The sequence below is a fragment of the Perca fluviatilis genome, chromosome 1 (assembly GCF_010015445.1).
Source record: "Perca fluviatilis chromosome 1, GENO_Pfluv_1.0, whole genome shotgun sequence".
Taxonomy (NCBI): Eukaryota; Metazoa; Chordata; class Actinopteri; order Perciformes; family Percidae; genus Perca; species Perca fluviatilis.
Window position 1 is genome coordinate 29,096,161 of NC_053112.1, and position 25,240 is coordinate 29,121,400.

Here is a 25,240-nt window from a genome sequence, read left to right on the forward strand (position 1 = left end):
TGTGTCCTGTTTGAAAATGGCATGTGTTTTTTAACTTAAGGAACAAACCGCACAAACTGAACAATGAAAACGTGCGTAATCATTAGTGAAGATTTTAACCCAAACCAAGCTCTTTTTTTAAACTAATAGTTTGGTGCCTAAACCTCCAATCTGAGACTGTTTCACAACGGTAACGACGTGTTTAAAACCCTGACCTACGTTCTGTGGTTAAGGTTGTATATCCTTCCACCTCTAGGGGCGCTAACTTATGATACGCTCCTATGGGTCATTTTAGAGGAATAAGCGACCTACAGTATATCGTCCTATGGTTTGGAGACTTGTTGTCGAGTTGCGTTGTTGGTAATGTAGGCACCAGGTTTTGACAAGAAAAAAGAAAGTATGAAACTAAAACATCCGGCCAAAAAACTTCAGGCACATTCAGCAAACAAACACTGAGACATTTACAGAAACATTACTGATTAATGTGCTTCATGCTTATAAAGAAATTAAATAGAAACACTATAATTTTAGCACATTTTCCACACTAACAGGTCTGGTAATTTCTTATATGTCACAGAAAACACTACACTGTGTGAGTTTAACTGCAACTTGAAGAGAATTCCATTTATTTTATTCTGTTTGTTCTGTTTGACTTTTCAGGAAATGGTTCAGTGATGATTATACATGTTGGGTGATCATTTATTAAACTTGATCAAAAATAGATTTTATTGGCCACGATGAGGCTACCACACTGCTTGATGGCCTTGTTTGGTCTGAAAAGAGTACTTTCATAGTCTAACATAATAAATCCATTTCAAAGTTTAAATAATGAACAGCTTTATCATTTGGAAGTTTTCTCAGTTTTCTCGCAGGATAACTTTGGATGAGCATGCAGCTTACATTGGCAATCTTTCAGCAACAAGGCCCAGGATGTTCCTACTACAACAAAAAGGTTACAGGTTAGAGATTAATGGAGGAATCCTTCCATTAGGCCCAGAGTGGCCACCCTTAATGCAATTCATTAAGCTGTGGTTTTCACTGTAAACTGAAAAACTGCCCATTTTGAAATGTGCAAGTTATTTTATCAGCGACACTTTTATGGTGCATTATGTTAAATGATGAGGTTTTAGGTCAGTGATAGGCAAATAGCCAAATATGTCCCTCTAATAAAAATGTTTGGCCCCATGATGAAGTTTTTTGTTTCTAAATAAATAATCATTTTTCATAAATCTGGCTCATGTAACTCACAAATATGTAGACATTAGTTTATAACATCTAATAATAATGAATACCCCTACATGAAGAGAGGCATGGACACATTCTTCTGTGGCTTCTGTGCTACAATAAGTTCTGCATTAGTCTGTTTGAGCTACCAGATAAATAACAATGTATAGAAAAATGAATTAATCCACTTTATAAGTTCTCCTTGAATTCAAACACAGTTTTGACCCCATGCTTTAGCTGTTTTACTTGAACAAATAGGTCAGAAATGATGTAGTGATTACATCTTTTTTTCCCAGGGAAACAACAGTATTTTAATTCAACCATAACTAATGAATCCAACTGTTTATCATGTGTTGATAACCTGTTATTATATATCCATTGTCGTTGTGCAACACAATTTCACATTCACATATATGAGTTTCGAAATAAGTATTATTATAAACCGCTGTAACTCTGTTAGCCCAAACTAACTAATGGAGAAAATGGCCTTCAGACACAATCCTAAAAAAGGTTTATAAATCAAATTATTCTTAAATGAATCACAATAAATAAACATATTGAAACCATGCCTGCCTGCATCTCCACAACTTCTGTACTGAACATTCCTGAAAAAAACTGGCCCCCGGTTGAACCTTATCACTGACTCTTGGTTTGATTTGTTGGACTTCTTTAACCTTTAAAATTCCATAGTCTATTGAAAATTCTTTGTATAAATCTTGTATGTACTGTTATGAGAAGAATCTCCTTAATCCTTATTAAATTTAAGAGAAGGGATTTAGGATGAAGTTCATTGAGACTGAGCTGTCACATTAAGAACGTACAGTACTGTCAGGGCTACGTTAAACCAGCTGTATCTAAATGTGAGGGTCCTGGAAAACATGCCTGCTTTTAGAAACCACCTGAGCTGATAAAGGTTGTTAAACATCTCACATGCTCTTATTTTTCAAGGAAGAGGACTTATTCATTTTACAAGCACATTCGCTTAAAAGTACAAGATGATGAAGACTAAATAAATGAGGTCAACACTACAAATCGGCTATGTGTACTGGGCCTGTAAAATGTGCTTATTCAAATTGTACTGACAATCTGCTCGTTTAGATGATTGATTTTGATTGCTTGTATGTGATTAACCATTTTAGCTCCCAGTATGCCTAACAAAAGAAAAATTGAAATCACTGCATGACAACATGTCAAAATAATTCATTCTATATGACAGAAGTACTCCAGATTTCCTCTGTCAGTGCTTTTCCATTCAAGAGGTAAATGCAAATTAAGTTTGCTGCAGTGACATTTTGAAGCAGATCTTGCAGGCAATCCTCAGGTCTTGGTGACCCATCTGCCGCCTCTCATCAGGACCCGGAGGAGATGGCAGCTGCACTGGCATGAACAAAACTCTTTGTCATGACTATGTACAACATGGGCCTTCTGATCTGTGCCAAGGTGGGACCATGTTTCTGGACAGAAAAGTCTTGGTTCTGGGTTGCTCTGTGTCTTCTTCTTGTATTTTCTCAGAGGTGGAGCGCTGAAGCAGAAGACGATGAATTGTTAAGCACCTTTTCTACAAAACTGAGGATCTGCATCAACAGAAAGAAGTGGTGCTACAGTACTGTAAGTGTGAAGACACAACTTCTTTATCCGCTTACAGATCTCAGAATTGAGCTGAAGTTGATCACTGGAATTGTTGCTGTTAGAGGTTGCTTTTGGTTGTCTGTGCTGCTGAAAATGTCAAGATGTGGGGAGGGAGGAGGCCACTCTCAGCCAGGTCTACAAGGAAACAGGGAGAGGTGTAAACAGAAGTATTATCAGCAAGTATTGAAAAGGTAAAATAACTTATTATTCAGCATAATTTCACTTCTGTGTTGATTGACTGATTCATTACTGAAGCTACTATTGTTGGGAAGTTTAATCTGTAAGAATGCGTATTTTATAAAGTGATTATATTGTGAGTAAAAATCGTATTGTTGTTGTTAATGCCCACTTTTTTGTGCTTTGTTGCTCTCTCTCTTCCCCCAATATGCTTTTTTTTGTTCTGTGTTGTTGTTTCTCTCTCTTTCCATGTCCTGTCTCATATGTGCCTTCCTTTAATCACCTTATTTGCACTATTAACAATAGTTTTTTTACAAGTATAAGTAGCACTTGTTGAATGATAGCCATATGTCTCCAAAATGGCAACTTTCAGTGTAAAGTTTTGCTGACGGTACAGTTCTGACATTATCTGATGGGCTTTGAAAAGTTTTAGGGTACCATAACCTCATCCCATGGAGGAATATGTGATCCTTCCACTGATACAAGAACATAAAGAGCACCAAAACATAATAGACAAGGTTTCCACTGATGGTGATGCAGGTATATTTGCTTACATTGCCTGATATAGACAAATAATTAGATTGGCATGAACTAGATTCTTCTTATAGCTGTGAAAGACTAACAGAAGGTTGTTTTATCAGTGTATGTAGCTCGTGAGCACAACATGATCCTAAATGTCTCACTGCTCAGAACAACAATTACCAATGTTGAGGTCATGAGCTGGCATGAGACTAAAAGCAATATAACAATTCCGTCTTTCCTCCTCGGATATTACATAAACGAACAAATCAAAATGTAAACTCTGCTTATGTCCATAAGATGAATGTGCATTTGTAACTCGAGTTTCCATAGTGCCTGCCATATATTTAATACACACTTGTTCAAAGATCCTACTTTGTTTATGATACGTAGCGAGAGATAGCTAATCTCATCACAAATCAAGCCCAGCACAATAAGTCCACAGGAACTCAACAGCCATGACTTCACACAGTTACAATGTATATACTAGAGCTGTACTCAGTTTAACAAGAAGAAATTTTTGTCTCGGGCAGATTGCAACATTCAGGCACATACAGCCCTTTAATAGATACTTCTATCCAAACTAATCTCGTGTTTTCTTTTCTACATTTTCAAAATAACGGTTATTTCCAAAAATGTTAGGCCTACTTTCCAAAAAGAAACTATACAATGCAGCCACTACATCTGTTTGTTCATAAACCGGCCATATGCATGGGGCCTGTTAAATGTGTTCATTCAAATTTTACTGACAATCTGCTACATTTAGACAAGTGTTTTTGACTGCTTGTATGAGATGGACCATTTCAGCTCCTACTACTCCTAACAAACCCTTGATGATTTTATCCAGAAGCAAAGTTAAAACAAAACATGACTGACCTAAAACTGACCTCACTTTCGACTCCGCTTCCGGGCATGTGCTTTATTTGACTTTGTATTAATGAATAAGAATAGCTAATAAGTTTGAATGTATTAAGTGTACCGGAGCTGTAATGTAAATCAGTTTCAGCAGGTCCTTTCATCTACAGATATTCATGCAGTTTACCCATAATTCATATGCTCAAGAAAGTATCCTTTGTTTGGCGAAAAGCAGTTAATTGTGTACTCTTATCTGATTTGTCTGCAAGTGCAGCCTTTGATGATGATTTTATTTTTCTGTTAAGTTCAAAGAGTTTTAGTGGTTATGTTTGCTGCAAGCGATAATAGTAAGATGATAAGTAAGATTCCACTTCTTCATGCATAACAGCTACATACAGCATCTCAAACCCTGTGTCCGCTCAGCCTGCTTGGCCTATAGCATGCATGGTTGACATGTAATTGCCTGAGGCAAACAGGCAATGCGCCAAGAAACAGGGTTTTACTTGTGACTCTTTGCACACTCCTTGCATTCTTTATCCTTGAAAAAAAAAAACATTTTATATATATATACATATAAATCCATATAAAAAGCTGAACAAAAATATAAGAATGTTGAGGCATGTTTCAAGTGTTGCATAAGACATTTGTCATAGGCACTGATGCTGGAATAATTAGATATAGTATGCCTCAGTCCTAGTAAAGCCGAACCAGCATTAGAGACGGACTTAATACTGTACACTGCACTCATTAGCAGTGAGCACTGAGCAGTATGATTGACTGGAGAATGTTTGAAGCTATGTTTGTGGACTGGCAGTTGGAAGATGACCCATTAAATGTTTAAATGGGACACATTTAGGTGCAAAAGCACAGAATAGGAATAAAAAACAATGATACTAGATAGAATAGTACTAGATCATACTAGATAGTCTAGTAGTCTAGATACTTTCACCTCCTCAGGCCTTTTTAAAAATCCATCTGAGAAAAATAAGAGTAGGAAAAATCACTTCATGCTTCATTTTTAGACCCAAAAAGGTTTGGTACCACAATAAGTTATTGAGCAAACTCTTCCGATTACGAATGACCATGAATGCAACGTAAGTGGGCGGGGTCAGTATGGTCCAATAGAATGCAGCAGCCAGAGACACGTTGAAGAATACTTCCTACAACAGACATGTCAGCCTTCAGCGTGTAGAGAACAGCAGCTAGCTTAGTTATTTAACATTACTCGACTCAACAATGGTAAGTTTACTGATAAATTAGCTAATCAAAACGTCCATGCCTCTATCTGTTCAGCTTTATATTGTACAAGATTACTGCCAGCCGACAGCGGCTCCTCGCTTCCTTGTTGGTGTCTTATTGATACGTTAACGTTATAAACTCTGTCGTCTGGTTCTCTCCCAGGTTACCTAACGTTACTTCTCTTGTGTTATCTCAGGTTGTTACAGTCTCACAGTCCTTCGACACAGGGACCATCCTTCGTGTCAGAGGCCCGCTGGAGTTCAAATGTCAGCTGGACCGCACAGATGGTATATTCATGGACATGTTTACTACAATATATTTGAACGTAGTGGTTCCCAAAGTTACATACCGTAAGGTTTCATCGTACTAGCATGGTTGCAGTGCCTATTTTGATCACAGGGTTCCCTTTCCTTGCTGGTGTGTCCTTCCCGGTTGCTGTATCATTTATCTCCAAGCATTCACAACCTAGCTAACAATATGTAACTTTTATAACACTACCCCTAGGGCCACCGCCGGGATTTTAGAAATACTGAGGTCAAGAGTCCCCCATCCTTCAGTACGATTTCTTTAATAAGCCACTATAAGACATGTTTGTAAAATTTAAATTTCCCACACTTTCTATATGATTTTAACTGCTATATTATATAATATAATATAATATTACCAAGGACTTTTGTGTTCCCAATGGTAGCTTCGGCCCTGCTTCCTGGTGGTTTCAATGTAAAAATAAATCTTTGGGAATATCAGTTTTAGCTGCTCTACCTGCAGCCACATACGGAGCAGTGCCACTGATCCATACCATCATATTCATTACAAGGTAGAACTCATTGTCATTCTCTACATTTACAGTACCCCTTTAGTGTTGTACACACTAGAAAAACAAACTGGTAGAGAAGACAGTTAATCAAAACCAAAGTAAAATGCTGATGCCTATTAGATAAAGACTAATAAACAGATAAAATACAGTGTCACACAAAAGGATGTGCACTGGTTTCATTATGTTTTAAAATTGATTAATAGATAAAATGCATATGGATGCAAGAGTAGTACAATACCAGCAGGTTATAAAATATACAAATGAATGAATAAATAGTTTATTTTGGTTTAACCTACATTAAAATGAACAACTTATCCATTTCACGCAATCTAACACACACAATCAACAACCCAAAAAAGGAATAGGCTGAAGCCCAAGGCTTATTTTTGCTTATCTTATACTATATAATGTGTAAACAGTGTAGTAATTGGTAATGGACTAATTTTGTCTGTCTGTCTTTCAGCACTGCTAATACGCAAATGCATCTCGACAACATTTGAGACGCTTCACTCTCAGGTGAAATCTGAATCCTGTGTTCTAACAATCTGTGATAGTCCTGTTATTATTTGGCCAAATAGAGGTGTTTATGCAACACCTGAAGAAATATCTCCAAATACGCTGTGTGAAGATATACACCAATGGATACAGTAAGTTCAGTTTAATGTATTTTTGTTATATGGAATCCTCAGCTTTTTGCTAATTTTGTTTGTTTTAAAACAAAATGAATTCTAATTCAGGTTTTTATTTATTTCAGGACAGATGAACAAGAGAGTGCTGGCAAGAGATCTGCAAAAAAGAAAAGCAAAAAAAGTTCAGCAGTGGTATGTAGCTACACATTATGTTTATGGAGATGGTTGGAAGTTGTGATTTTTGCTGTATTAACTGTACTAAGAGGGAAAGCTGTGAAACACTGCAAAACTCTTTGTTCTCCCCCTTGTGAACCACTAGATATAACCTAATTAGGGCTGCAACGATTACTTTCATTATCAGTCAATCTTCAGATTATTTTCTCAATTAATTGACTAATGACTTGGTTTGTAAAACGTCTGAAAAAACGGCCAAAAATGCCCTTTACAGTTGCGCAGAACACAAGGCGACACCTTCACCTGTCTTGTTTTATCTGATCAGCAGACTAAAATACAACGGACTAAATACATTCAGTTTTGTTTGTAAAAATGTTAAACATAGCAGAGGATAGTTTCTTTCCATTAGGTCACTGCTTGCTACTGCTGACAGGGAGCCACTGTGCACAACTCAGTGTTCAGTGGTAGTAACACTGACACGTATTCTTTGTAATTAATTAATTTTCTATGGATAGGGATAGCAGCCTTTTTGTGAAGTACACTCAGGGAAGCATAATATTCAGTGTCTGTCTAATGTTGTTTATTTTAGCGAACACTGCAGATTAATTGTTTAGTCTTTTTTTGTTCGACCAACAGGCCAAACTCAAAGATATTTAGTTTATTATCACAAAAGTCTAAGAAAAACAGCAAGCGCACTCATATGATAAGCTACAACCAGGGAATTATTTTCATTTTTGATTAACAAAAATGACAAAAACAATGAATTGATAATGGAAATTGTAGTATATCGTAGTCAATAGTTTAAGCTCTAAACCTAAGGATGTTCACCTATGCCTTTATTGTCTTTATGGCGTCTGTGTGCTCAAATATAAATTCACCAATGTCATTCAGAGTGTCATTAACCTTCGCCTGATGATGGAGGCAACAAAGCCAGGCCCTGGTTCAGCCCCGATCCTCAGCAAAACAGTCCAGAAATCCCACTTCCTGTCTACGACTCTTCCCATTGACTGTGTCGTCCGTACCACCTGCAATGACACAATCAAAGAGTATGTCTTACCTTAAAAACATTTGATTTGATATCACCGACCAAAATGTTAAAATAATACTGTATCAGTGTCAGTAAACTTGAACTCACCACCAGCCACTACCATGAATACAGTAGTTCTGCTCACTGTGAAAGATTTTTTCTTCTGGTGTTGCAGTGCCTTTGAGCGCCTGTTGGAGGCGCTAACTCATCAGCTGTGTGAGATGGAAAAAGTGATCCTGCAACACATGAAGGGGACCACGCTGCTGGTTCCTGAACCGCTCCACTTCCTCCTTCCAGAGCCAAAAGGACTAGTGACCGTGGTTTACCCAGCAGGGGTGCCTGATAGCCAACTAGAGGCACAACGTAAGGTAAGAGCCTCAGAACCAGATTCTTCAAAATCCCAAACAAAAAGGCAGTTAGTTAAAAGCATTGTCTTTGCTTAACTCCTGATTTATGTTCCTTTTTAACATTTTATCCATTGTATTGTACACAAAAACTCTGTCTAAGCAGGAACTGCATCAACAGTTTGAGCTACCAAATGACTGGCCCTATTTTAGAAGAGCCACTGCTTACCACTTTCCCATTGAGCCTTACAAAGATGGTTACCTCCGAAACCCTCATCTGGTCCTCACACATCCATCCCTGGACAACGGAAAGGTGCGGCTAATCACCAAATTAAAGTCTGTAACACTCGATCTCCTCTTTTGAAGATGGATGCGGAGACCTAACCTTGATTTATCTTCTCTTATGTGTGTATCTTTTCTCAAGGTGTACTTGGTCCAGGGGATCTACAGCTATCGCCACTACATGCAGGACCATATGGATGACAATGGCTGGGGCTGTGCTTATCGCTCCCTCCAGACCATCTGCTCCTGGTTCCAGCAGCAAGGCTACGTAGAGCGGACCGTGCCAACTCACAAGGAGATTCAACAGGTACAGCAGCGGTCCTATGAATCGCATACTAAATATAAACATAACCTATCACAATACAATAGAAATGTTCAAGTGACTGCTTTTAATGGGCTCTCACCTTCCCAGGCTTTAGTGGATGTCGGAGACAAACAGGCATCCTTTGTTGGATCACGCCAGTGGATCGGATCCATTGAGGTTCAGGCTGTTCTAAACCAGCTGCTTGGGGTCACTTCCAAGATCATGTTTGTGAGGTGTGTTATGTCACGCCTTTTGGATAGCAACTTGTGTGATGATGTGCTGCATGTACATATTATTTGGATTCATCTAATGATAAATGTTTGTACTAATTAGTCAAGGTTCTGACTTGGCATCCAAAGGCAGAGAACTGGCCAACCACTTCCTTACTGAAGGGACTCCCATCATGATTGGTAAGCTGGAAGTATTAACCTTTTTTTTAGAACTGTTCCTAAACAAGCATTTGGTCCTTTTGATTAAACTTAAACAGGTTACACAAACTTTAGAACCATAACACATGGTTCCCACGGGTCCTTGAAATACTTGAATGTTTTTGAAAATAGGCATAAATCAGACATGAGTCATTAAAAGTGCTTGAATTTATATATTTTGTACAATTCTAGAAATTGAAGTTCTTTTTATATATTTTTTTACTTAACGTTAGTACATAGGCTATGTTTCGCTGTTTGCATGTGTGTCTAACCAGGGTAGCAAATCTTAATTCCCCATCACATACACAGCCTTGGCTAAATCATGGTGAAGGTATCTTTTCACATTACTTTTTCCTGTGTTGCAGGAGGGGGAGTTTTAGCTCACACTATTCTAGGTGTGGCATGGAGTGAGACCACCGGGCAGATCCGCTATCTCATCCTAGATCCACATTACACAGGAGCAGAGGACTTACACGTTATCACAGACAAGGTAACCGCATCTACACTGGCTGCATGTCTCTCTCTAAAGTGCCATTTTCACGTACTGTGCAGTGTTGAATGTGGTATGTATGTTATCGTTCCCAGGGCTGGTGTGGCTGGAAAGGACCAGATTTTTGGGATCAAACTGCGTATTATAATCTGTGTCTGCCTCAGAGGCCAAAGGTCATCTAAACTCTCACAGCCTTTCAGACGAACATCATCTGAGATTGGTAAAGCAGCCGCAAAACTTTGGAGTGACACTATGACCTGTTATGTGTCCATCATTGCTTATTTCTGTAATGATGTTAAATTCTTGTAATTAACGTTTTTGATTTTGGTCAAGTGCTACATAATCAATTGTTTTAGCAACAAAGGCACAACTAGAGATTGATGTAATTTGGTATTGAAAAGAGAAATTGTTTATATCATGTACTGTACTTTTTCATTGTTTAATAAGACAGAGGCTCGTAAAAAATGTATACTAAATAGGCTCATTTCATTTAGAAATACACTTCATCAAGGTCAACAGTGTTTTATCATTGCTTTATGTTACCGGTAGACAAATTGCTGATTGTACAAATAATTAAACTATACAGTATATTTTGTCCTAAATTTGTCTTTGTTCCTTATTCAAATATTTTTAAGTTACAGAGCTGAAATGATTAGTTGATTAATAGATTATCAGATGAAAAGCTAATCTATTATAAATATATTTATATTTATAATCGATTAGCTGTTCAAAAACAGCTAAAAACGATTATTATATGTATAATACATATATTAATCGTTTTGGCCATTTTTTAAGCAAACAAATGCCAAATATTCTGAGGATTTGATACTTTTATATTGCAAATTATAATGGGCCTTTTTCACAATGTTATGACATTTTATATACAATAAAATAATAGTTAGTTGCATCCCTATTACAGACTACCAAGTTACACAAGCCCCAAACATCCATTGGTACAAATGTCTTGTTATGGACTCCTATTGAAGGATTATTGTTTTGTATTAATTTGTAAACAGAAATCTATACTCATTCATATGCACTCTGTAACACACACACACACATATTTGCTAGTGAATACAGTGACATTAGACGTATCCTCATTTAGCTGTGGACCCCCTAGAAACATTTAAAGTCCATTAAATGTCCTTGGTCCCACTCTGAGAACTACTTGTGTAGAGAAGAAGCTGTGCCTGAATGCAGCCTGTCTGACACAGCCCATTATTGAAAAGCAATTACGCCGTGTAATTGAGTTTTCACAACCAGTCGGTTGTCCAAGTCAAATGAATGCTTTTCTCTTTTCACCAGTAGGCATAAATGTTGAGTTTTCTAAAAAGTTTTTAGAGCTATGACCGGACGGTTCATTTGGCAGATTTGATACTCTTTGTGATTTCTTCTCCATGGGTGTATTGTGTTAGTTTTGGACAACCACAGAAATAACCCCCATCCAATCCTCGTCTCTACCCATCCTGCATAGGCATGTAAATTCTATGACAGTGACCAGACACAGGTTTATACGATAGATTCACCCAAGTCCTATTGTCCTAGGACATTGGCATTTCACTGGTGTTTGTCATTTCTAGGTCTAACAATGTTATTAAGAGAAAACCCGTGACAAATTATAATGTCAGGGGACGCGCCTTCACATAATCCCCTTTCTTGTTAATGGGTATGCACTAGGGGGAGCAGTTACTTTGGCATAAGAAAACTAAATGACCTCTTGTCTTTTCCTCTACCGGTTCTGATTCTTGATATGTTTTAGTAGTTTAAACCTTTAGCTAAATAAAAGGCAAATCACTGCTGCTTAAGATCCAAATCTCTGTCACCCAAAAATAAATAAATGAAATTTGCTTACAACACAAACAGACACAATGTAATATGAGGTTTATTGCCATGTAGGTTTTCACATACAAGCAATTTGTTTTGGTGCATTACAATACACATAGTAAGAGGAATAAGTCAGGAAACTTGAATAGAAAATGAAATAAAAGACGTTCAAAATATCTGTTTCAAAATAAAAGAGCAAATTGTAATGTAACAGTTCCGTCTCGCATTGACAGACCAAATGTAACAGCTGACGCACAACCTTCTTATATACTGTCTATGCGCACAACACTAACTGCTCTTGCTCTGTACCAGAGCAGCCGTTGCCAGGAAGTGACGTTGCCTAGTTACTAGGCTCCATGTCACGCTGACAGTAGCCAGCTGTAGGCTGTAGTCCGCTAACAAAAAAATAGTTTTTAATACAACTTTGCGTTTCATTTACTCGTCTTCTCAACGGAGCACATCCTCTCTAAAGAAGTAAATGCAACAGTAACGTGAAACACCATTTATCGGCGACCCTTCGCAAAGTAAGTTATTGTTGTCATACAGCTGAAGTTAGCTAGCTAACGTTAACTTAAACGTACGTAGCTAGTTGGACTGAGTTAGTTAGCATACTTTAGCTAGCTAACGTTATCAAGTGTGTGTTCTAGGTTTAAAGGATGCCTTAACTTCATGGTGGGTAAAAGGTTGGAAAGTACCGTTACCATAGCTTGTCTGTCCAAATATCTTGCTAACGTTACAGACACTGCTAGCTACATTAAGATATATTTGTTCTTTTGTTTTGATATTAATTATCTTTTGGATAAAATACACCATGGAAGGACCATGCATGCTAATATATATATATATATATATATATATATATTTATTATTATTATTATTATTATTATTATTATATTTTAAGTCATTGGTTTCCATAGGCTAGCTAGCTACGTCTTTATGGTTTGTAAATTGATTAGCGAAATCTTGAAACCTGCTTGAGATATGTATTCCATCACAGAGAATGTTTTTTTTTTGTCCAATGCTACATTATTGTTAAGTATGCATAAGTGCAGCTCTAAAAGCCTTAACTGATACCTCACAGCAGTGTGACAAAAATGAATGCAGACTTGATTTTCTCTCTGGATGGGTTACACAAGTTAAGCAAGTTTCAAGAGTATGCTCACTGATTTTAATGTTGTATGAAACTGAATTAAACCCAATGGATGCAGTGGAGTGGTAGAAAGAAATGCAATCAATTAAGACACAATAGCATGGCATGGTTTAAACATGAAAAACCACTGCACTGTTCTTTAACTTTTAAATAATCTAACGTCTCAATCTTACACTGCCTTACAGGTTCAGTGTGTTAGGGAAGACTGCCATGTTTAGCCCCGGGGAGCTAGAAGGTGAAGTGGATCATTCGTTTTTCGACAGTGACTGTGATGATCGCAGCAGAGATGGAGGGGAACAGCTGGAGAAAAGTTTGAAGGCTGAAAAGGAGAGCCCACCAGCACATGAGAGCCTTCATGCAAAACAGACTGAAAATACAAAAAGTGGCGGGTCCCTGAGAACTGAAGGGACAAAAAAAAAACTGAAGCCAGTCAGCAACAGAGCAGAAAGGAAGGAGAACAGCTGTCAATAAAGACAGAAGACAGGAAAAAAAAAAAAGAAGAACCCCCCCCCCCCCCCCCCTGTATGTTGCCTGTACATCAGATAAAGCCATCAATAATAGCAGTGATAGTGAGGAAGACTCTAATTTGCACTCTAAAAGGCCCAAGGGAACGTTTATAGCTTTGTTGGCTGAGGCCAGAGAGGTAGATAATAAGGATATGTACAGCCAGAGTCCAAATGAGTCTGAAGAAGAAGCATTGCCATCCAAACTCTCAGGCTTGAAAGGAAGAAATAAACGATCTCCCAAAAAACTGATAAGAAATCAGCGCACCCGAAGTCCATCCCCCACTTCAACCGAGAGCAGCATAGACATAGACTCAGAGAGCTCTTCTAGCAGTAGCAATGGGAGAAGCAGTTTAGAATCCCCCGCCTTTCCCAGGCCCAACAAACCTGTATCCCCTGGAGAGAGAAGGACTCGAGTGGGCTCAGCAGGATCTCAGGATGTGCCTATCGGCCGTACAGTGGAGTCAGAAGACACAGTGACAGATGTAAGCCCCCTCTCATCTCCTGACTTCAGCCCTCTCCAGTCGTTGGACCTGAACCACACAGAGGCCGGAGAGGGCAGCCTTAAAGAGCAGCAGCAGCAGCAGGAGAGTGTGCCCTCCAGTGGCCTTAGCGACATGCATCAAGACGTGGACTCGGACCAAGATGTAGATGAGTGTGAGTAAACTTGTGCCTTTCTTGTCTGTCAGTTATGTTTGCTATGTTCTTTGCTTAATATCAATGGCTCCCAACCTGTTTGGCTCGTGAACCCTTAAAATTAGCAATATCTACCTGTGACTCACCTCATCACAAGTTAGGGCCTAGTGGGGACATTAGAGAGAGTGAATATTCATTCTCATATCGTTTGATGTGGAGGAGTTTAAAGGACTGAAGAGGTATTTATTACTTTTACAAGAAAAAATATATATTAAAGGAAAGTCAGATGTTGTGACCGTTAGATGGGGAACCAGTGATCTCTACTGTAAAACTGCTAGTTTAGATTTGAGTGTGGTTAGATTTTATGTTATTATGAAGCGTCTTGTTCACATGCCCCGTCCACAGGGACTTATAAGACACCAGAAATACATATGCAGTGGTGAAACATTTGTCAGACAAGAACATAACTTCTTACATTTAACATAATATAACATAACATAATATAACTGTTTAAGCAAGGTTCCCTTGCTAAAACACAACTCAATTTTTTTTTATAATCATCCATCCAGAAAAACTTATAACAAATTACAGACATTTAACAAAAGAAAGTCCTTAAAACATCATGTAATCAGCAAAAAAACATGAAATGGACCTCATCTTCAATCTCACCTAAATAACAAACTGCTTTTTCTTTTCAGGCATTAAACCTACCTGTATCTATAGCTAATGGTAATCTACCTGAACACTACTGTGCACACAGAGAGTTTTGAGTTTTAGTTGAATTCACATAGGACTCTAAACTGTAGTTCCTGAATATGTTCGTAATTTAGGTTTGTCCTTTTCACAAATCAGGCTCGCTCAGTTCAGAGAGTCAGCTTGGAGCTAAACTGGTCTTCCATTGTCCTGGAGGGAGAAACAGGAAGAACTACTCGTTCACCAACGCTGAGGTCCGACGCATAGATCGTGAGAACCAGCGACTTCTTCGGGAGCTTTCGCGCAATTCACCAGGGCCCAGACCAGGAAGTACAGCGAGGAAAACGAGCCATATGGCCCACAAGTCGCCTTTTGGTCGCCTCTCTCACAGCGCACTCAACAGGCAGCGGGAACAGCAACGCATCGAGAGGGAGAACCTGGTGAGTTTTGTCTCTTGTGTGGATTGATACTCAGTTTAATATAAACACTGACTGAAAACCTAAACATTAATATGAACATGGGTATTCCTGTCACTCTAATTCTTCGGTTTTTCTTTTCTTTTTGTCTTTTTCAATCTGCATCTCTTCAAAATTACATCAGAATTGTTTTTTCTTTGATTCTCAGATTCTAGGTAAGAAGCATATAATCTTGGGACATTGACTATAATTAGTGTGAAGCAAAAAGTGTGTTTTGGTGTGTCTAAGTGACTGTTACTCCAAAGCAGTATACCATCTATCCATGACCTTTGTCACATTGCTTTTATTCCTCTGTCTGTCTTTACATTGACCTATAAACAAAGGCAAATTAATCTTGAAACAAATCTGTGATGGTACATTTTCAAAACTCTAAAATAAAACAAACCGCTAAAGTAATTCATTTGAGCATCAGGTAGTAGGTGATATTGGTGCTGCTGTGTCTCTAGAAAGAAATTTCAGATTTCTCATTTTTGTACATCTAACTAAACTGATACGTAGCTGCTGTTGGCTCTTTGAATGTTTTTCATCTCTGGGTTAACTTCTGTCAATGAGAATATACTGTTTGAGTTCTTTTTTTTTTAATTGTTCCATTCCAATAACACCATGCTTTCATCTCTGTTAAAGTACATATTTTCCTAAAATTAACACACAGAACAAATACACACACATGCACAAACAGGACCTATACACATGCATTATGTATAGAGAAATGTCAAAACAAGAAGGCTGCCTCACAGGATGGCGCCCCGAGCAGTTGGGGGGTTTGGTGCCTTGCTCAAGGGCTCCTCGCCACACACTCCGTACTTGGTCCGTACAGATACTTGAACCAGCAGTTAAATGTTCTTGTAATTTCGTCTAAACTATTGTAGAAGCAGAAAGATAAATGCTTTCTGGAAGAATCTGCAGAAGAGGTAGTTTAAGTCATCAGTCACAATTGTCACAGTGATACAATTTATTAACATCTTTTTGTAACTTAAGTCTGTGTGATTTTCTGCAGTTTAATCGCTTATTATTTCAATAGATATTTGCCTCCTGAAGTTTACATTCATTTAAGGATACTAGTTATTTGGGTTGAGTTCGTGTCAGACTAAGACCACCCCTAAAAGCAGACACAGATGGACTTGGACAGATGGCAGCATGTGACACGAGCAATGCCACGGAGTGACATTATAAGACAGTTCAGCCTTTGCAGCTTTGGCCTCTCACCCCATATATTAACTCCAGATGACGACTTTGTGATAAAGGCAAACAAAAAGCAGTGTTTAAAAAAAGATTCAGAAAATGATAATAGGCAGCCAGTAGAGTGTTATTGTCTCCTCTGACTAATGAAAACTTTTCACACGTTTCTCATTATTGCTGATTAGAGATCTTACATTAATGCTGATTGATGTTTTTATCAGAAATATTTTCCAGTCATTTTCAGGACAGACTGTTCTCTCTCTTGCGTCCATCTCTCTACGCTGTAATTAGTGCTCCATGCCTTCTCTATTCTTAGAGTGAAGTAATTGAATCTGCCGTGTGCTTAGTGTTTCCACCCCACACAGCACACATGTAAGACACCCCATTTGCCCTGCACAAGTAAAACTACTTCTATGTATTTCAAGATTGGCCACAATATATCTTCATTTTCTATCAAAGAAGTTATATTGATACAAAGGGCTAGATTAGGTTTGAAGAGATTTGAAATTATTAAAATATTGGCAATGCAGTAGGTGAGAAGTCTGAATGCATTTAGAAGCCTTCAGTGCCTTTATGACCTTCGGTGGACTTTGTTAACTTTAGAAAAACAGTCTCTTGACTGTTGAGCTTTTTGCTGGTTGCATTGCTTCATGTAGAGTTTTTGCTCAGTGAGGGATTTTTTGCACAGCATGCATGTGGGAGTTTGACTGCATGTATGACATTCAGCCACTTGCCTACACTGTGCAGTTTGGTTGTGTTTAAGCACCAGATATTTTTCTGTTTTCATAATTTAATTTGGCTATGTTCTTTATTTCTGAGTCAAATATTTGTTCATTTTCCAAATGCTACAAACTCTTCTTAAATGTTATATGGTTATGTTATATGTTGTGAGCTCAGTGAATGAAATGCTAGAAAAGCAGTTAACAAAAAAACTCCTGCTGTATTTTTTGTTTCTTATGGCTGATTTCTGGCATAACACTCTCTGAGGCACTGATGACTTTAAGAGCATATATATTAATCAACTTTATATTCAAAGTGATGGATAACTTTCACAAAAAAGCATTTGACACTGACATTGTGTGTGTGTGTGTGTGTGTGTGTGTGTGTGTGTGTGTGTGTGTGTGTGTGTGTGTGTGTGTGTGTGTGTGTGTGTGTGTGTGTGTGTGTGTGTGTGTGTGTGTGTGTGTGTGTGTGTGCCCACATCTTTCCAAGGTGAACCTGACTGATATCCTGGAAATTCACATGGTAAACCTGGTGGTTTTAACAGTTTGCCAGGACAATCGGCATTCACAGTATGTTTTGAATCACTCCTTACTAGGTCAACAATGTTTCTTTCAGGCTCTCCTGAAAAGGCTGGAGTCTGTCAAGCCTACACCTGGCCTAAAGCGTTCAGAACAACTGGAAGACTACCAGCGACACATTGGCTATGCCGGAGCTCCTTCATACTCTGTCTGTATGTCCACTGCCAAAAAAGAGAGGTCTACCAGCAAGACACTCTCAGGTAGGTAACTTGGGTCTAGATCTTCCAGCTTTTACTGTGTTGAAAATGTGTTATATACCCTAAACTGTATAACAACATGGTGATTGAGTAGCTCATACAACATCCTCAGCCAAACAGATAGGAAGACTGTTTAAATAACAACAAGGTGCCTTCTTGGTCATATTAAGACTCTCTCTTCAACCTCTTAGGTATTTAATATATACTGACAAACCACAGTATCAGGAGGTGTGGATAATCACTTTAAGACGATACCACTTGTGAGGTTTCTGCACACAACAAAAGCACCTGTGCTGCCAACCCTAACTGAGTGTTTTGATCCCACAAGAGCAGTCTGATGCCAGCAGAAGTGTGTGTAGTTATTTTGTAGCAGCATGATGTTGTTTGCATGTGATGATCTAATCAAGGTAAACAATGAGGATCAGCATGTGGCTCTGTGCTGCTCTTCTCAAATTGAAGGCTGCAGATTTACCACACATGTCTGAGCTGCTGCCATCAGATGGCTGCAGAAATTAAATTAACAGAAGAAGACTTTTATAGAGTAAAAAGCAGCTGTGGATGACTGATGCTGGTAAGAATCACCCATTAATTTATACATAAGTAATGATGCATTTTCTGATGTTCTTCTTGTCATATTCAGCATTTTTTTGTTTAAATGAATGTACTGGTTGAAGAGTTTGTAATAATGTTTCTAATTATATTTTTTTCAAATTGTGTAAACTTAATTTTCTTGTTGTGTTCAAGGTGTGTTTGTATGCTTTTATATAGGCCTTAGTGGTCCCCTAATACTGTATCTGAAGTCTCTTTCCCGAAATTCAGCCTTGGTGCAGAATTACAGCCACTACAGCCAGTCCCACAATGAGCTTTCCTTAGTATGTGCCATTTCTGTGTCTGCAGCTATTGAGGAGGAGAGAGGGGGGCAAGGTGGAGGGTGGGGGTGTGGCCTTGACCAACTGCCACTTTGCTCGTTTGAAAGCCATGATGTCTCTCTCTCGTGGGTGGGCCACATTCTCTGGGCAGGCAAACCAGAGAAAGGGGAGGTAACCTTGCTCCTTATGACCTCATAAGGAGCAAGATTCCAGATCGGCTCATCTGAACTTTCATTTTCTCTAAGGCAGAGCAGGATGCCCAGGGCTCGGTTTACACCTATCGCCATATCTAGCCACTGGGGGACCATAGGCAGGCTGGGGGAATGCATATTAATGTTAAAAAAACTCAAAGTGAAATTATCATGCCATGGGACCTTTTTAAAATATTAAAAGTAAGATTTATTTTCTTAATAGAAATTCAAAATATACATTCGGTTTCTGATTTTATTATGGAACAGTACATCTTAAATCCGAAATTATCTCTCTGTTGTTCACACCAGCAGGTCCCAGGACGGCCAGTTCTGCCCACCACAGCTCCAGAGCAGTTTCCACCACCACTGACTCTGGGAAAACACCCGTACCCAGGTCAAAAAAAAACTGAGTGCAGCCTAACCAGCCTGGTGCTGAGAACTATGCCAGATATGTAATCTACAAAGAAGCACATCGCTGGTTCCCTTTAGTGATACTGTATCTGTTGGTATCCATTCATCACAAAAGGTTAGGTTTCAAAGGTACTAGTCTTAAAGAATCTTTTTTTTCACATGCATGGGTTCACCATACCTTTAGTTCACTTAATCAACTATTCAGTGATTTGTGTTGTGCTGCTTATCAATTATGAAGAACGACTTTTCTTACATTTTTTTATGCTGAAATATAGCAAATTGTGTTAGGAGCTCAGAGCTATTTTAATGCATTTGAGTAGTTGTGGCTTTTGAGTACTCTTTACGACAGTTAGCTAGCTGTATTTCTTTTTTTTAAAGATTATTTTTGGGGCATTTTCAGCCTTTATTTTGACAGGACAGCTGAAGACATGAAAGGGGAGTGAGAGGGGGGAATGACCTGCAGCAAAGGGCCGCAGGTTGGAGTCGATCCCTGGCCCGCTGCATTGAGGAGAAAACCTCTATATATGGGCACCCGCTCTACCAAGTGAACTATCCGGGCGCCCAGCTGGCTGTATTTTTGTAAGAAATATGTCCTACAGCCGTGTTGAAATAACAAACAATTAATTGTTTCAGTGAGTGATGTTTCCATTATATGTGCAATGTTTTTGTTTGCCCACTTTTCTCATATTTGTACAATTGATGATGTGCCAGAGAGAATTATGTTTTTAAACAATTAAAAATATATATTTGAAATATGATTTGGGTTTTTTGTTTATTCTGTTGCTTATAAAGTGAAGCTGCTGGTTCCAGCAGTTTGCTATTTTACAACTTTAAAGAGTGTAATGGTGTAAAGAATTTTTTTCTAATCCCTGCTGAAACATACTTGTACCAGTTGAGCACATGCCACAATTGGTACAAACAATAGCTTTTTGGTTAGGGGAGTGGTTGTACATGAAACTACTCAATATATTTCTGTGGTACTTGAATATTTTACACATTATTAGAGGTTCTTTACAAAACCAAAAATGCTGTGGTACAAACCTCTCAGCTACTTTATGGTTGATATAATTTGCTTGATATTGGTTGTCAACAGTACAGGTGACAGATCTTTGCCAAGAAGTCTACCACAAATGAAAATCAGGGTACAGTTACTGGATGTTTTCCAATATAAAGATTGTGGATATTTTGACAGAATCCTAATTACTGTATTTTAACTGCAATGTTTTCTTAATATTTTTTTTTACTGAAGACATTTGACATGTCACAGTAGGAAAAGCAGGTGTGAATAATTCATTTTTGTCTTACAATGAATCCAAAAGGTCTGCTGTAAAAAACAAGAAACAAAAGGCCTATTTAACTGCAGATGAAAATGTTGTCACTACAACAGAACATGCATCAAAAATAATCAACTATGAGATCAATACATCTTTATTCTTAATAAAATAATGTATGAAGTGGGATACATGGGTCAGAGTGGGCACAACATAACAACACATGGGCCTCAGCAACTTCTTTACATACTTGACTCTGATATATGACAGGTAGTGACATCATCTTTTGCATCATCACATCTCCACTGAAACACTGGCTTGACTTTGTCCCACTAAAAGACAGTTTGTGCGTTGTAGATGGGATATATACAGATTTATGAGGAGGCATGTTAACCCAGGTCAAGTATACATACCTACCTGTACATACCCGTAATTCACCACAAGCTGTTATCACTCTATCGCAGTAATTAAGACTCAAACCAAGTGAAGGGTTTCCTCGGGGACTGGGAGATTAGAAAGTTTATTATGTGAACTTCTTGATCTCGTCGTACAGCACCAACACAAACGCGCCACCCATGCCTCTGATCACGTTGGACCAGGCACCCTTGAAGAAGGCTTTTCCTCCCTCATCCTTAAGGATCTTCTTCCAGCAGTCGATTGTGCCCGTGTACATGATGTCAGCTGTGGAAATGGAGACATGAATAGTGAAGCACAATGTCCATAGACGCATGCGTAAAATGCAAATCCATCACTACGAGGACATGATTCCACAAGCATGAGTGACGCTCACCTCCTTTGCGTCCAGACTGCATCATCATACGACGTCTGACGGTGTCGAAGGGGTATGAGACAATACCAGCTGCAGCGGTGACAGTCTGGGCGATCATCCAGGTGATGACGATGTGAGTGTTCTTGGGATCTGGCAGCATACCTGTATGAGGGAGGAGTTAAGTCACCCGCTCGTCATGAAAAACTAAATGCACATACTACATTAAAAACATAATAAAATCAAGTCGACCAGATGTGCGCACCTTTAGCTGTGTCGAAGCATCCGAAGTAGGCCGCTCTGTAGATGATAATGCCCTGCACTGACACGTTGAATCCGAGGTAAAGACCCTTGATGCCATCGGTTTTGAAGATCTTGGTGAGGCAGTTTCCAAGACCGGTGAACTCTCTCTCAGATGCGCCCTTGCCGATGTCGGCAGCGAGTCTTGTTCTGGCGAAGTCCAGAGGGTAGACGAAGCAGAGCGAAGTCGCACCAGCGGCACCGCCAGATGCGAGATTACCAGCGAAGTAACGCCAGAATTGTGTTTTTTGATCCACACCACCAAGGAAGATCTTCTTGTACTTGTCTTTGAAGGCGAAGTTGAGGGCTTGGGTGGGGAAGTAACGGATCACGTTGGCCAGGTTGCCTCTCCAGAAGGAAATAAAGCCCTGCTCCTTTGGGATCCTTACCACACAGTCCATGATTCCCTTGTACTGCATCTCTGCGGTGATCTGTTTGCTGGCATGCTGGACCTACAAGTGAAGAAAATAAAAACGTTAAAAAGACACATTAACTACCTTAAATGTAAATAACCCTCTTATGACATGTTGTGTAAAGGAACGTTGTCATGCCTCATGTTCTATTAACGAAAAAATATATGTTTTGTAGCCTATTCCAATTTTCTTCAACTTCTTGGATTTACTTAATCATAGTCGGTCAGGCATTACTTTGTGTAGTTGTAGGCCTACCAGTCTACATGCACACTCCTGTCACTTGAGAATCCGCTGTGTATTAAATTACATAGTTCAAGTTAAATTTAGCAGTTCAATTTCACTAAATATTAGTGCGAACATCTGTTATATTGGAGTAATAATACACTTAATAAACGTACCAATAGCTCACAAACTACTATTATGTCCATTTTATTGACACAAATTAGGAGGCCTCGTCACCATCTCCATCATAGCAGCAACATTACAAAGTGCAGTGCGTAAAACCATCTCCACATTGACGCAGGACCTCTCACGTGCCCCTTGACATTACGCACCAGACCATAGGAATCAGACCATAGCACAGTTGAACTTTTTGTCCACAAAAACCTATTCCAGATTTACATTTTAGCGATTGGTTTATCAGTAACCCAACATTTACGCACACTTTACGCACAAAAGAATGAACATGAAGCCATGCTTTGGGCAACATTTGGTTCAATTAGTTTACCTGCAGCAACAACTTGACTCTCTCAATGGGAGCGACAGCTGTTTTGGAGATGGCAGCGGCAACGCCACCGGCCAAAAAGTCCTTCAGGAAACTGATCACCGCGTCCGACATGGTTGGATCTTTCTCGTGCAGATATGAGACCCCTGACTTTTCCAAACTTCACCAAGGTCCTCTAGGAAACCCAACGCCCCTCAAAGTGGACGAGGCACCCCCGATGTGTCCTTATATACCGACGCCATATATCGCGAGAATTTTGAGTGATGGATTTGCGTTTTGACAAACAGATTAACGAGGCTGAATAAATATCCGAGGTTGAAGTTCAAGACGTGCGCCATCTTCCTGAAATCAAGATAGGCCAAGCCGGGGACGTTTAAAGGACACAATATGTGTAATTTGATTATGATTAAAACATGTATTTATTTGTAATCTAACCTAATCCTAATCAGAGTAAAGTATGTTACCTTCATCCCTTCTGGCCCAGCCTTCTCATCCATAATCCAAACATACATTTATGGGTCAAATGAGTTTCCAGAAGTATTTACATAAAGAAAGGAGTTCTATGTAGTGTATCCTGAATGGGACCAACTGTGGTGAACTTTTTTACAGTCATTCTACAGAGTATAGACCAATTTTACGATTATACAGCATAGGTGTATATGACCCTGACAAATACAGAGACTTGCGTGCAGTGATTTCCTTTATCTCATTATTTTCATATATAAACATGCTTTTAGACCAGTAAAGACAATCACAAATTAAAACCCACATTTCATTAGACCAAGGGGGATGTCACTTCAGGTTGAGAGGTTGAATACAACCTGTTTATTCTGGGTCAGAGGTCAGATGGATGGCGTACTAAAAGGAAAATAATGAAATAAAGCATTCCGTTAAATCACCACCCAGAACTTGCTCTAATTCTATTTTATTTAAGACTGTTCTTTTCCACTCGGCTTACTGACAGTTTTGCTGCACATTCATTTTTGGCACCTGTTGAAAACCCGCGTCAAGTCAACTCCAGATAGGAAGAAAGTAAGAGCGGAAAAGACTGATTTTCTTTCAAAATAAGCTGCCACCATAAAGCAACAACATGGTTTTAGTCAATTTTGTTGCGTAAAATCGTACCGGAAATGTAATTCTGGCTGACTTGACAAGTGGGACATACTGTATAAATGTCTCGTGCACATAAGCAATATGATCCTAAAACGAAGCCAAGTTGGCTGAAGAGACTTTAGACATTCAGCGGTGTGGTTTGATTCCAAGGCTACTCCATTCATGTAATAACTAAACGTGGGCTACGGCGTTCAATTAATTTGCTATAGAATATATACAATATTGCAAATTGCCTGGGGGCGAGAAGCGCAGTAAGGATTTTACAATAACATACATTTAAAAAAAATGTATTCTTTATTTATTTAATATAGTCTTTACAAACAAAATCCGTCTCAAAATGTTACATTTTCATTATAGCAGTGTCAAATGTAAGATGAAAAATATGAAACTCAAGAATATCTCAAAGACTTGGTGAATTAAACTAAAATGAAAATACAATACATTAGTAAAGTTTCTGAGGTTTCACCCTCGGTTTTTCTTCTCAGGGCTGTAACTGCCACCCATGACCACTTGGTGGCGCTGCTTGACTGTAGTCATCCAAAGGCAAACTTAAACCGTTTCAAGATGTTTCCTAATATCCACTGATAAAACCTCAATAATAACAATAATTATAATTATACAATTCTTATAAATATCACTTACAAATATCACATTGTGACTAATACAATTACAATTGCAATGTTTGTCTCCATATGTTCTTGTATAGTTTTTCTACTTTTTGTATTTCTTAGTTTAGTTTTTCATATACCTCTTTATTATTTATTCTCTTACTTTCCCCTATTATCTGTTGCCATATTTGTGTTGCTGTAACTTCATTTTTAACAACTTAAGATCAATAAAGGTTTATCTTATCTTAATTATGATATGGAACAACTAATAGGCATACACTCCTGTTCTCTGTTATCAGGAATCACCCCACTAATTCTTATGAAACAATTCTAGTGTGTTTTTATAGATTATTTTTTTTTTCACTATTAATCAAGTTTCTGTCGCTAACATGATGGGAGAAAACATTGAGACTGAGTGACGTAAATTTACAAAGTAAACTGGGGTAATTGCTTATTAAAAGCTTTCTTTGATTGTGGTTCTACTTTGCCATCTCCATG

The 25,240-nt window shown here is 38.6% G+C and overlaps 3 protein-coding genes and 1 long non-coding RNA gene across 4 annotated transcripts; 2 read left to right on the forward strand and 2 right to left on the reverse strand.

Moving 5' to 3' along the window:
• Window positions 1-1,748: 1,748 nt before the first annotated feature.
• On the reverse strand, window positions 1,749-6,164 carry LOC120562689. Its single transcript, XR_005639809.1, has 3 exons — window positions 5,972-6,164; window positions 2,847-2,967; window positions 1,749-2,725 (listed from the first exon to the last, which is right to left on the reverse strand). It is a non-coding gene; the product is annotated as an uncharacterized LOC120562689 (long non-coding RNA).
• Window positions 5,511-10,719, forward strand: ufsp2 (ufm1-specific peptidase 2). The gene is made up of 12 exons (XM_039806532.1): window positions 5,511-5,622; window positions 5,819-5,909; window positions 6,903-7,086; window positions 7,194-7,260; window positions 8,134-8,288; window positions 8,445-8,637; window positions 8,780-8,926; window positions 9,038-9,202; window positions 9,308-9,432; window positions 9,533-9,609; window positions 9,993-10,117; window positions 10,213-10,719. Exons 1-12 carry the CDS (start codon window positions 5,620-5,622, stop codon window positions 10,297-10,299), a joined length of 1,419 nt encoding a protein of 472 aa, XP_039662466.1. The 5' UTR covers window positions 5,511-5,619; the 3' UTR covers window positions 10,300-10,719.
• A 1,542-nt stretch (window positions 10,720-12,261) lies between these two features.
• On the forward strand, window positions 12,262-20,305 carry cfap97 (cilia and flagella associated protein 97). The gene is given in 6 exon segments (XM_039806550.1): window positions 12,262-12,465; window positions 13,277-13,556; window positions 13,558-14,251; window positions 15,083-15,363; window positions 17,917-18,079; window positions 19,446-20,305. Coding segments are annotated over 5 exon segments (1,494 nt in total). The 5' UTR covers window positions 12,262-12,465; window positions 13,277-13,301; the 3' UTR covers window positions 19,547-20,305.
• A 654-nt stretch (window positions 20,306-20,959) lies between these two features.
• Window positions 20,960-23,230, reverse strand: slc25a4 (solute carrier family 25 member 4). Its single transcript, XM_039806560.1, has 4 exons — window positions 23,025-23,230; window positions 21,850-22,336; window positions 21,609-21,749; window positions 20,960-21,499 (listed from the first exon to the last, which is right to left on the reverse strand). The coding sequence occupies exons 1-4, from the start codon at window positions 23,133-23,135 to the stop codon at window positions 21,342-21,344; spliced, it is 897 nt and encodes a 298-aa protein (XP_039662494.1). The 5' UTR covers window positions 23,136-23,230; the 3' UTR covers window positions 20,960-21,341.
• Window positions 23,231-25,240: the final 2,010 nt, after the last annotated feature.

Coding starts and splice junctions, on each gene's coding strand:
- slc25a4 (XM_039806560.1), bottom strand. CDS start 23,135: ATGTCGGACGCGGTGATCAGTTTCCTGAAGGACTTTTTGGCCGGTGGC. Junction 22,337..23,024: donor GAGTCAAGTTGTTGCTGCAG/GTAAACTAATTG, acceptor CTTCACTTGTAG/GTCCAGCATGCCAGCAAACA. Junction 21,750..21,849: donor ATGCTTCGACACAGCTAAAG/GTGCGCACATCT, acceptor TCCCTCATACAG/GTATGCTGCCAGATCCCAAG.
- ufsp2 (XM_039806532.1), top strand. Junction 8,289..8,444: donor TGCAATGACACAATCAAAGA/GTATGTCTTACC, acceptor CTGGTGTTGCAG/TGCCTTTGAGCGCCTGTTGG. Junction 8,927..9,037: donor CATCCCTGGACAACGGAAAG/GTGCGGCTAATC, acceptor TCTTTTCTCAAG/GTGTACTTGGTCCAGGGGAT.